Genomic DNA, 12,476 nt, shown 5'->3' with positions numbered 1-12,476 from the left:
CCATAACTTTTTTCAACTCATTTCTTCTTTACACGTGAGATCTATAAAATTTTTTAACTTCTTATAAATACATCTAAATTTATTTCAACATCTAAATACATCTTAAATAAGTCCCCACAAAACTTACTATACCATTTCAACATCCGAACCGAACCAAATGTATTTAAATAATTTCACATTTTCTCATTTGAAAGTAATGTCTTCATATGTAATTGGCTGAACATATCAATATATATATATATATATGTGCATTGACTTTGCCAAACTAATATTGTAAGAATAATTCAAAAATACTCAACGGTGACCAACACACAATGAAAAATAAAATAATAGCTATAGTTGAAGGATTTGATTCCATCTCTAGGAGGCAGGAATTGATTTCCCCGCGGTGTGTGAACTTTGACCAGTCTACTGGTTATCAACTTTGCGCTTTACCGCGTCGACGTACTTGCGACGATGGTAATCTGATTCCCGCGTACGTTGAATCAATGGGTATTCAATGGTAACTTGGTTCCCGCGTCAAAACAAGTACTTGATCACGCATGAGTACCACCGATGCATACGAAACTGCATGCATGGCTTTAATTAGGTTCTTAATTTATCCCAAGTTTTTTAAGTACTACTGGCCCTTTAATTATTTGGTACTTTATTTATCCTAGAGTACTTAATATTCCTTGAATTTCCAACGATTTATTAATTTTTTCTAATAATTTGTAATCTTCTTAATTAATATTTAGCTAATTATATATGTATATATGAACTCCACTTCCAAATTTCTATATGTAAAAGCAGGCGCACCAAACCTCATTATCTGTCGTCACATACAAATAATGTTATATATAGTCATAGAGAATACATAGATACTATACAATCATTTTGAAAAAAATAAGCACTATTATAAAAATAAATTTTTTTTTTATGTGAATCTCGTATTTGTATATTTTTTTAAAGTGATTATATAATATTTATACACTTATAACTGTAACTATTATTTCTGTTCAAATCATTTTGGTTGACCTACCAAAAAAGTTCGAAGAGATAGTTGCTAGAGGACAATTTGTCGTTGATCAGACACTAGATCACACTGAATGAGAGAAAAGATGGACTATAGTTTAGCACTAAAACGACATATTTCAACTTTTAATCACTTTTAGGAACAAACTAGCCTCGTTTTAAATTGAGAAATAATATTTATATTCTTAACTAAGTAGCTCCCATGTACTTTATTTGAAAATAATGAAAAATTTTAAATTTACAGGAAAAAAATTTATTTTTTTAATGGTAAATTTTATTTTATTTTTCTCTAAAATAGTATAGAGAATATGCATACTTTATAATTATATATAGCATTACTCTTTTAAATTCCGTCACCTTTAAAACATCCATCTAGCTTAATATTCTGCCTCAACTATTATTGATAACTACTTTTTAAGATGATGTGGGAGGTGTAGCTGAGAGGAATCTAATAAAAATCAACAACAACAAAATAGTGGACATTACCATTTTCAGGAAATGATGAAATGGACACTTTACCTTGAATAATTATATTCGGCCACTTTATATGCTTAACGCTAGCTCATCCATCGATCGATCGTGTGTGTGATCAGAATGTGTTTATTATCTCTTTCTTTCTTTCTAATCATGACTAAGAGAGTGGACCAACATGTAAGGCGGCAAGGAGCCGATCTTGATTAATATCATGTACATGATATTCTAAATGGGAGTATGCATGTCTTTTGTCATTTATCCAAAAATATCATATCACTCTAAAACTGATATTTAATAAAAAGTTGTGGGAAATTATATATAATTCAAGTGTAGTTGATAGTTGTCAAGTCTTTAATGGTGAGCTGCGAGATCCATCCTAGAAGCTGAAAACAACATCTAAATACGACAAAATATCTACAAGTATATGTTTTAAATTATTTAATTTAACAAATGGCTTCTATATATAGTCTCATAATAGATACTTAAATATTAAAATATTTTTTGTAATTCTTAATTTCTCTTCTAGTCCTCGATGTACGTTCTCCTCTTATTTTAGAGTTTATTTAGCTGTAAAACTCAACTGACATCAATTTAATATAATTTAATTTTAAATTGAGTCTATTATTTAAATATATAATTTTAAAATTATTAAATTAATTTTAACTCAAAATCTATTTACACATGAAACATATAATCTTTTTCAACTTTTTATAAATATTTCTAAATTTATCTTAGGTAGATCTCACAAAACTTAGTCCATCTTCTTAATTTACTATTATTCATAAAGAAATCAACTCATTTTAACTCAACTTAACATCTAAACATAACCTTAAACTTACGTGTTACACTTTGATGATAAAATCTACAATATCTCTATCTCTTTTAATATAATGAGTGAGAACTATTTTAACTATAAAAAAATTTCATAAAAATAAATTCATGAAGTGATTTGATATGATATGTTAAATTATAAAATTATTTTTATTATAAAGTAAATCTAACATATCATATAAAATAATATCATTTTATAGTTTTACTTTTAAAAAATCTCTTTATCTCTATAGTAATTCTATTTTTTTGTTTTAAATTTAAAATACTTTCTACGTAAAGATATGCAAGTGGAAGTGTTTTGGGTTGGAAGTTGAAGAAATTTTGGTACCTTTAACCCATACACGAGAACCCATGTTGTAGTTGAGCTACCCATGAATCCAAAAGTTCTTTTTGGTACCCAATTATAGAAAATCATACATTCATTCACCTGTATATTATATTTTGATTGTTTCTGATCCCAAAGATTAATGACAATTGAATTCTAGAAACCGGGGCAGAAAGACAGGATTTGCAATTTTGCCATGTCGATGTCGGATCCTATGCACTCGGTACGTTTTTGATGTCACATTCACGCCTCACGTGCGTCGCCAGGGAGTGTTATAATGGTAAACAAACAAAAATATTTTACAACCAACTGTGCAAAAAACTATCATAAGCGTCAGAGTTCCTGCAACTTGCCATAACTATTCTGATCCAATGGCTGATATCACACGGCTAATTTCGAATGTCTAGGGACCACATCCGTTGTCGGTGGGCTCCACGTGGAATACGCCAGTATTTTCATATTACGAAAGCTACTGCTTTGCCTTTTGGGGTTTAGGTTTACCCCCACCTCTATCTGTGGCAAGTACATATCACGCTCCAATATCGTATATACAAATGTCATAGTTGAAAAATAACAATCTAAAATTAAAATTTTAAATTAATATTATTTTTAAATTATAAAATAATTTTTATAATAAAATAAATTTTAATTTATAAATAACTTTATAAAGATAAGTTTCTCCTAAGTGCATATAAAAGGGCATTTTAAGGTATTATAATCAAATCCATCAATCAAATTTAAAGAACGAAAAAAAAAAAAAAAAAAAAACGAAGAGTGATAAAGATAAGGCATCTATATTCCGCATTAATTCCCGGTTTTGGAGTTATGATTGATCTGATGTTTAGGTAAGAGATTGGACAGGTGTCTCAATTTTATCTGACAACAACGTGTGACGACATTTAATTTTGGACGGTGCTACTCTCACAGAGTCCACCGAAACCCTCACGGAACAGTAAAATTTTGTTTATCTTTTATTTTTTAAATGTATTAAATATTTTAAAATAAAAATCAAAATCAGATATTTATTAAAAAATATTTACTTAATTATTAAGTAAAAAAATAAAAAATAAAAATCTATAATAGAGAATCATCTTATGCCGGAGAAGCAATTCCCTTAAATCTTTTTATCATGTTTAGGAATGTCAAATATTGTTAACAGTTTTCTATTCGTGTCAAAATATATATATTATATCATATAAATTAATTATAATCCGATCCGTTAAATTTATCGTGTCAAAATTTTAAATCATAACACGACTCATTAACAAATGAGTCGTGTCGTGTCAATCCGTTTTGACCTATTAGTAAATAGATATTATTACATCTACAAAACTTTTTTACAGAAAAGTTTTACCGATCACTACAAATCTTTTTTTTTCTTTCACTATTTTTTAAAATTATTTAGATATTTTTTAAAAATAAAAAAAAATTACATATTCATTTAAAAATGTTTACTTAATCACTAAGTAAAAATAAATAAATACAAATTTTCGATACAAATCATCTGTGATCTTAGTATTTTCCTTAACAAATATTACGAAATAGGTTAACATAACATAATACGACATGTTTTAAACTATTTATATAAATCGGTTAAATAGGTTCGAAATTAACATATCTGACTTGATTAAATTTAATAGAATTTATATCGTGTCAAAATCTCAAATCATAACACGACTTATTAACATAACGAGCCGTGTCATGTCAATTCGTTTTGACCCATTAGCAAATATTACTAAATAAGTCAACACGATACAATACGACATATTTCAAATTGTTTATGTAAATGAATTGAATAGTTCGAAATTAACCTGTTTGACTTGATTAAATTTAACTGAATTTTATATAAATGTTAAAATTATAATATTTATAAAAATTATAAAATTAAATACAAATCTAAAATTACAATTCAAATAATAAAAATATCAAAATTAAAATTATAATAATTTTACTTTTAAGTATAATGGTATAATTGCAACTTTAACTTTCTTAACGTGTCATAACAGGTTGACCCGTTATCAATCTGTTAAACAATCGTGTCATAAAAGTTCAATCCGTTTTGATTCGAATCCGTTAAAATTAAACTTTAACTCATTATTATCGTATCATGTTTGTATTGAATTAACAGATCGTGTAATATATTATCATCCTTAATCATATATAAGTGATTTCTCAAAAAAAAAAAAAAATATTTATCCTTACATAAGAGAGAGATGAGACCAAAATAGTTGTAATAATTGCGTATTTATTATTTTTCAACCTTAAAACATGCTCTTTAAAAATAAATGAATTCATTTGCAACTTAATTTTAGCATTAATAAGCAAAAAAAAGTCTCTCATTTTGACAACTCAGTACGACCATCGATGCTCATAGTCACATTAATGTATGTGTACTAAAGAGTCTAAATTCGTGCAACTTCAACATAAATTATTCCCTTTTTTTTTTTTTTTAATACTTCTGACTTTGTAAAACTGGAGTCTTAGCAGGCAAGCAAGCGTCAGTCTCAGATTCAACTCCAGGGCCATCTACAAGTAAAGTAGATGAAACAATAAAATGATACGGTAAGTAAATGATAATTATAATATTGTATAAGTCTCGTATAATTATTTAAATAAATAAATATATAATTTATATAAAAAAATTAATTTTATAATAATAAATTTTATTTTCTTTAAAAAATAATTATATAATATTTATATACTCTCCTATTATCTTAAAGATTACTAGTATATACAAACATCTAGATCTAGATATTTGATAGACATACAGACAGACAGACAAGGAAGAGAGCATTGAAACCTTAATTGGTCTCATTTTTGGACTTTGGACCCAACTTCAAATTTGGTTTGGAAAACTTAGTCCAAGTTTGTTCTCCGTGTCAAGAACAAGTACCAGGTCAAAATTATAACGTCTTTGATCTTTTCAATATTGTAGTTTTTTCTTTTTTCTTCATACATCGATCAACATGTTTTCTCACCCTGATGCAATGAGCACGCGTCAGTGAATTACACCCACTTCAAGAGGCGCGTAAGATAGAATATGGGTATCTTCAGAAGAGTATAAAGAACCAGTAAAAATAAAAATAAAAATAATTTTTGAGGTCACAAAGAAGGCTGGAAAGATTATGATAAATAATTAAAAATGTAAATAATAATAATAATAATTAGTGTACCAAACTTAACCGTTAATTACTAGGGAATAGTTTGATGTTTGATGTACAGAGTCTTCCCACTGAAGTAAAGGTAGTTGAAGTTGGGCACATTGAGTGAGAAAGTGGCCAACTCCTCCCTCTTTCTCTTTCCTTCTCATCATCATTCATGATGATTAGTGACACCAAAAGGAAAAACAATTAAATATAAATCCCATAAAAGGTGAAAGGTAGCAAAGGGAAGAAAGAAAAGTAAATTCATACGAGTAGGAACCCGATTCAAAGTTTGTAGAGAGAGAAACTGCTAGGGAAGGACACACAAAGAAAACAGCTAGGTAGCTAGCTATGAGGGAAAGAAACTTGTGGCACAGGAAGGGAGAGGGAGGCTAGAGAGAGAGAGAGAGAGAGAGATAGAAGAGAAGGCTCTTCCCTACTTGCTCTTCCTTTTGGCTGAAAACAGCTTTTTGAAGGGCCTTTGGAAAGGTCCGAAGGTTTAGCAAGGTACACATGATCTCAGTTCCCTTAGCCATATTTAATTGTGTGTACTTTTAGGTTTATGCTACTTATGTTGTCTGATGATCAGGTATAATCTTTTGGAGATATTAATTGAAGTAGAATTTGGAAAGGTAGGCAGTTTCTGTTATAGAGGCTGGAAGTTTGATGTCAGTTTTAAGGTAATTTCCTAATACTCAATTCCTTGTTTCGTTGGATCCCTTTTCCCTTACGAGTGTCGCTGTTTATTCAGAGAATTTTTGTCTTTAAACTCTTAAAAATTAGTTTTCTTTGCGAGTAGTGCTGCTTTTACACCTTAATAAACTCTCTCTCTCTCTCTCTCTCTCTCTCTCTCTCTCTCTCTCTCTCAGAGTACTCTGGATGTTAGGTAATACTTAAATTGATTTTTATCTTGTTATGAGTTTTGTTTTACAGAGAGATGAACCCTGTTCAGATTAAGCGAATCAACCTCGTAGAGGATTTCTTACCTTTATAACGAAAATAAAAAGCAATTCTTATGTTCTGTATTTGAGTATATAATTCTGTTTGTCAGTATGTGGTTTGTTTATATTGATAATGTCATTGATCTCAACTGTATACAGATCAATGAAATTGATGTTTTAAACCCACTTCTGTAGTCATATCGTATAATAAACATGGACGGCGTCTCTCTGTTACATAGTACAAACATTTGAATCCAATCTGCAAATTCCCGTCCTCCTTATCTCTTTCTATACATGAAACTTTTCTTTTGTTCTTTTTGGAGGGAGGTCTGTTTATTTAAAAGGTTTCTATTTTATTTCTTTGATCCTCCTTTGGCCTTCGTGGCAGGTGGGGGTGGCCTTCTTCTTGCTGATTAGTGTAAGTTTTTTGGTCTACATTATCTATCAATGGCTTATCTTCTATCCGGTTAATTTTTTAACTAGTTTCTTCGAAATGCTATTATAATTAATTTTTGTTTGTCTTGATAGACATCTCATATGGTCATATCGCTTTTCTCTCTGTTTTTCCCTGTTGATTAGAGTAAAACAATAAAAATCCCCTCAGAATGGTAGCTATCTCAGATCTCTATGGTTTTCCATGTCAATTAGGCGGAAGGGATACTAAGCGCCTCAGACTAATAGCTTTAGAAGAGAAAGTTGAGGAGTCAATAATTTACGGATCGTGTAACTTTTGGGTGGTTTTTGAATAGCTTTATTCTGTGCTTGCAATATTTTGTGATCATTAGCTTGACAAAAACATACAAATCATATGCTCCAGATGTTCTCCCAATGCTAATTGTCTTTGTTGGTTTCAGCCACCCAAAGATTTTATTGTGATGTGTTTTAAGAAGATACATGCATATGCAAGTCTGGATGCATGCATGTGTATCTGGACTCGCATCTACTGAAGCATTTGATATATTCTTCCTTAACAGGGTGAAACAGTAATGCTAGGGACATGGGAAAGAAAGGCAGTTGGTTTTCTGCAATCAAGAGAGTGTTTATACCGCATTCTAAGGAGAAGCTAATCAATGTAAGTCAATATCATATATTTAGTATATATGCATTGGAACAACACATTTGATATAAACAGAGCTGTTCAATTAGGGTTTCAAAATACTTTTCTGGATTTAGAGAGAAAAGATCACTTGCTTCCAGCATGAAAAATACTTCTGAAATGAGGACTGAATGAACTTTTCTCCATTATTGCTTTATAACAATTGCAGGACCCAGAGAAGAAAAGCACAAAAGAAAAGAAGAAGAAGGGATTAGGAAAACGGGATACCAATTCATTCATTCCCCTATTCAGGGAGCCAAGCAGCATTGAAAAAATTTTTGGGGACTTTGAAAGAGAGCAACAAATATTAACTTTTAGGCCTCCCACGCCTGCTGAGCAATCAAAAACACCCCCTTTTCTGACTCCTAGAGCTGCTTCTCCAAGGGCTCCTTCTCCAAGGGTTGCCTCTCCCAGAGTTGCTTCTCCAAGGGTTGTGTCCCCTAGAGCTGCTTCTCCTCGGATTGTTCGTCACTACAAAGAGATCAGCCACAGACCAGAACCAACTCTAAGAAACCACCATGCTTCAGCTACTAAGATCCAAGCAGCCTATAGAGGTTATAAGGTAACTGTCCATCTTCTCTTGTTAACTGGATAACATCAAAGACATTTATTCAAGGGCCTGGGGTATCACAGCATGTCTAACAAGAAAATATGATAATATGGAGTTAAGATTCAATACAGATATCCCTTGGTATTTTTATTCTTTGTTAAGTAACCCTTTTTTGGGGCTGTGTGACCATTTGGATGAATCTCCTATCACGAAAACGCATTTGATAAGTTTATAGGACACTTGACATTGAAGGTAATTGTTTTCGGATGTCCAAATTCAAAGCTGTTCACAAACTACGTGTTTGGACTGTATTTGGCCAGAATTGTATGTGTAGTGTTCTCTCAAAGAGTCTAGTTCATGCACAACATTTCCAGAGAGTGAAACTGCAACTTTAAGGCAGGGCCATTTGCCGACCTTGATTTAAATATAGGTTCTAGGAGATGCCCTGATACACTCTGTTGAGGTTAGCTTGAGGAAGTAATTTATCAAAGTTCATCCGTGTCAACCCAAGTTTTGGGCCGACTATATCTAATGCTGGACAGATTTGGAGATCATGTGACAAGAGATATTGAAAGCAAAGAACCTTGAAAGGACTCCTCTAGACCTCTTTCAACTGAGCATGTTCTATTAAACGTCTGATCATAACCCAATTCACACTTGTCATACAGGCAAGGAGAAGCTTTAGAGCATTAAAGGGTCTGGTGAGGCTTCAAGGAGTGGTGAGAGGACAGAACGTGAAGCGCCAGACAATGAATGCCATGAAATATATGCAACTCTTGGTGCGTGTTCAATCTCAAATTCAGACACGGAGGATCCAGATGTTAGAAAACCAAACCCGGCGGCAAGCTCAATTTAGGAATGATAAGGAGGTGGAGAGTACCTTTGGAAAATGGAGCCAGGCAGTAAGTTTCCCTATTTTTTTTTTAGTGATTTGATTTGAGCTATGTGGCTTTTAGTCTTCCAGTCAATAATGCTCCCCAATTTGGCCCATTGGTGGTACCTCATTGGATATTTGATCAGATGATCAAAAGTTCTAACCTTAGTTACAAAAATCAATTCCTTATGCCGTGTCCATTATGTATGGCCTGTCCATATTAATGGCATGGCTTTATGTCTACCCCTTTACCTGGACTTGACATTGCAATGCATCTTACCTGATCTTCATTTTGGTAATCTAATAAAGAAGTATATTTCTTTTCGAATGTCACCAGTAGACCCAGTGAGGCAACGGGCTTTTGTTGTCTGAAGTGCAAAAGAACATATACTTTGTTGTTGTTTCGGTTATTTGCCTTTTTTAATTATTTCTTCAACAAGAAGTAACATTTACAATTGGAGTACTGGTATAGTCTGAGGCAGGTAACCATGATGACTGGGATGATAGCTTGCTAACAAAGGAGCAGATAGAGGCAAAATTGCAGAGAAGGGTTGAGGCAGTTATCAAGAGAGAGAGAGCCATGGCCTATGCATATTCACACCAGGTAATCTATTAACGCTAACTTGGACCAGCTTCAATTGCATCACCAGGTTGGTCTACCCTTACACAATTAGCTATTCAATCAAATCCATCAATGTCTACCAACAAATACGCTTCGGGCATTCAGTTTTAACAATCTGGTCTTGTTTACTTCACCACGATTTTTCTATTGATCTTCATTTTCATTCCTCCCTTTTTTCATGGTTCTCATTCCCCCATTTCTCATATTATCGAGCATCCTAAGGCATTTTCTTGAATATGGTCTAGAACCCAGCTGTCTTTTTGGTGATTTATAGCTACAAGCATTTAGGTAGGACTTGGGGTCTACAGAGACTTACTGTTTTAAGAAACATTGTAGTGCTAATACTTTTTTGAAGGCCATCATATTAGAGTTAAGCTGTTTGAAAGATAACAAGTTTCTGCATCTCGCAGAGTTGTACCCTTGTAAATGCAAACGTTATATTGTTTGAAAATTATCATCTACGATCAATGAATTCAAGATACATAACATATTAAGATGTATGCTTGCTCATGGATACACTTAAGCCCGTAATAATGATCAACATGCCTATCTCCATGTTATTGGCCTACACTTAATCAATGACCAACTTCAAAGGAAATTGATTCCTTCTTTCTCAAACTAGCTTCAGAAGCCAAGTTTTCTTACAACAATTTTTTCTATATATTTGTATGTCTTGATGTTTGTGCTCTCTCTCTCTCTCTCTCTCTGTGCCAACAGTTGTGGAAAGCCACTCCTAAATCGGGTCAAACACCTCTAACTGATATCCGATCTGGGGGATTCCCATGGTGGTGGAACTGGTTGGAACGCCAACTCCCTCCAGCAAATCCAACTGAAGGACTTGCAGTGAAAAATTTTCAACTTACACCTCAAAGACCGCATTCAGAGCTGAAGCCAAGCCCACCGCCCCAATCAAGCAACTACAAGCAACATCATTTTGGGTTTGATAATATGGATATTGCCACACCAAAATCCTCAAAATCAACCATACTCACGACGGCAAAACATGCTCGAACCCCACCTCCAAGTAGAACCCCACTAGGCAACAGCAGCTTGTCAAAGTATTCAAGACCAAGAGCTAGTGGAGCTGATTCCGCTTTTGATCTGCCACTAAAGGATGATGACAGCCTCATGAGCTGCCCACCATTTTCAGTTCCAAGCTACATGGCTCCAACAGTTTCAGCCAAAGCCAAAGTAAGAGCTGGTAGTAACCCCAGGGATAGGTTTCCAGGGACTCCGGCCAGTGAGTCAAAGAGGCGACTTTCATTCCCTTTGACACAAGGCATAGGGCCTTTCAAGTGGAACAAGGGCTCCTTGTTCTCTAACAAGGATTCTAGCTCCCAAAGAATGTTAGACAAGAACCAGTCGGTTCAATCTATAGGGAATTTGAGTGTGGATTCTACAGTTTCTTTACCTGCTGGGGTTGGAAGGAAGCCATTTAACCGATTTGTGTGATTTATTTTTGGTTTCTTTTAACCTTTTTTTATTTTAAATTTTATTTTATCCTTCCATTGTGGTTTTTATTTTGATTGAGTGTATGGTGATAGCTTGATTTACATATTACTGATGTAATATAATAAAGAAACAATAGGAAATGGTGGTTTGGATGTAACAGGATTGAATTTCTCAGGTATTATGACATTTTTTTTTTTGGATTGCTTACAAATTTTTAATTTCTCTGATTTAAATCCCAAAAACAAGTGCTAATGTTCTGTTAGAAGGGCTTCCCATAAAGATTTTCATTCATGAATTTACATTTGGTCTGAGCCTAATGCATCTGCCGGTGGTGCAAGCCATGCGACGCCTCCCCATCCCCTCCTTTCATTGCCCCAAATTACAGGCGGAGAGATATGCCAAAGGGAGTGCTCCAAGTTTTTTGTGAAAGGATAAGATAGGTAAAGAAAATGGTTCTCTAGTCAATTACATACCTGTCATAGTGAGGGACTTAGGTTTATAAATCAGAAAGGGTCAGAACATGCTCTGCATGTTCAAGGTGCTGTATGTGTGGGTGTCATTTGGCACGGTGCAGTGTAGACAGCACGGAGAATGAGACAGCACTGTTTCAGCTTTGCTGGAAAATTGACAGCATTTGGGGCTTGAGGTCCTAAACTACGTTAGCAATTTGATATTGGATTCTTTAAGGTTTTATTTATTTCATTGGTTGATTTGCATCTATCTTTCCATTTAGAATACATTTTTCTTATTCATTTCTGATGGCAGACAGGACTGTAGTCTGTAATCATGGCTTTGGATTAGAAGTTATGAACCTCACCCATTACCACTTTCACACTTTTGAGATTTTTTTTTTTTCACACTTTTGAGATTAGAGATAGGTCTCAGACTCTCGAATCTCTATGATAAATACTTCATAAAATTATGCTACTTCAAACATATACCTTGAAGGTGAAATTCTTATGAATCTTGTGTGTCAAGCACTGGTTTATGTGCTGTCGTATTGTTGTCCGCATTAGATGATCCATCACAATCATCACTACTTGGGGTTCCACCGTTTAAAAAATAAATAAATATTACAAATATTCACAACATCATAAAGAGCTCAAAATAAGTAACATTAATATTAATTTTTTTTAAAATTTTATATCGATATT

General features: G+C 33.1%; 1 protein-coding gene across 2 annotated transcripts; it reads left to right on the top strand.

Moving 5' to 3' along the window:
• Positions 1-5,907: 5,907 nt before the first annotated feature.
• LOC122275780 (protein IQ-DOMAIN 14-like) lies at positions 5,908-11,479 on the top strand. 2 transcript variants are annotated; one of them, XM_043085017.1, is made up of 8 exons: positions 5,909-6,294; positions 6,377-6,467; positions 7,117-7,146; positions 7,703-7,800; positions 7,994-8,386; positions 9,043-9,276; positions 9,721-9,852; positions 10,588-11,479. In XM_043085017.1, exons 4-8 carry the CDS (start codon positions 7,726-7,728, stop codon positions 11,320-11,322), a joined length of 1,569 nt encoding a protein of 522 aa, XP_042940951.1. In that variant the 5' UTR covers positions 5,909-6,294; positions 6,377-6,467; positions 7,117-7,146; positions 7,703-7,725; the 3' UTR covers positions 11,323-11,479. The 2 variants fall into 2 exon arrangements, with proteins under 2 accessions (XP_042940958.1, XP_042940951.1); XM_043085024.1 differs by lacking the exon at positions 7,117-7,146 and having other exon boundaries at positions 5,908-6,294.
• The last annotated feature ends 997 nt before the right edge of the window (positions 11,480-12,476 follow it).

Source organism: Carya illinoinensis, chromosome 1 (genome assembly GCF_018687715.1).
Source record: "Carya illinoinensis cultivar Pawnee chromosome 1, C.illinoinensisPawnee_v1, whole genome shotgun sequence".
NCBI lineage: Eukaryota > Viridiplantae > Streptophyta > Magnoliopsida > Fagales > Juglandaceae > Carya > Carya illinoinensis.
The sequence above is the reverse complement of the archived record's forward strand: the minus strand, read 5'-3'. Positions and strand labels throughout refer to the sequence as shown.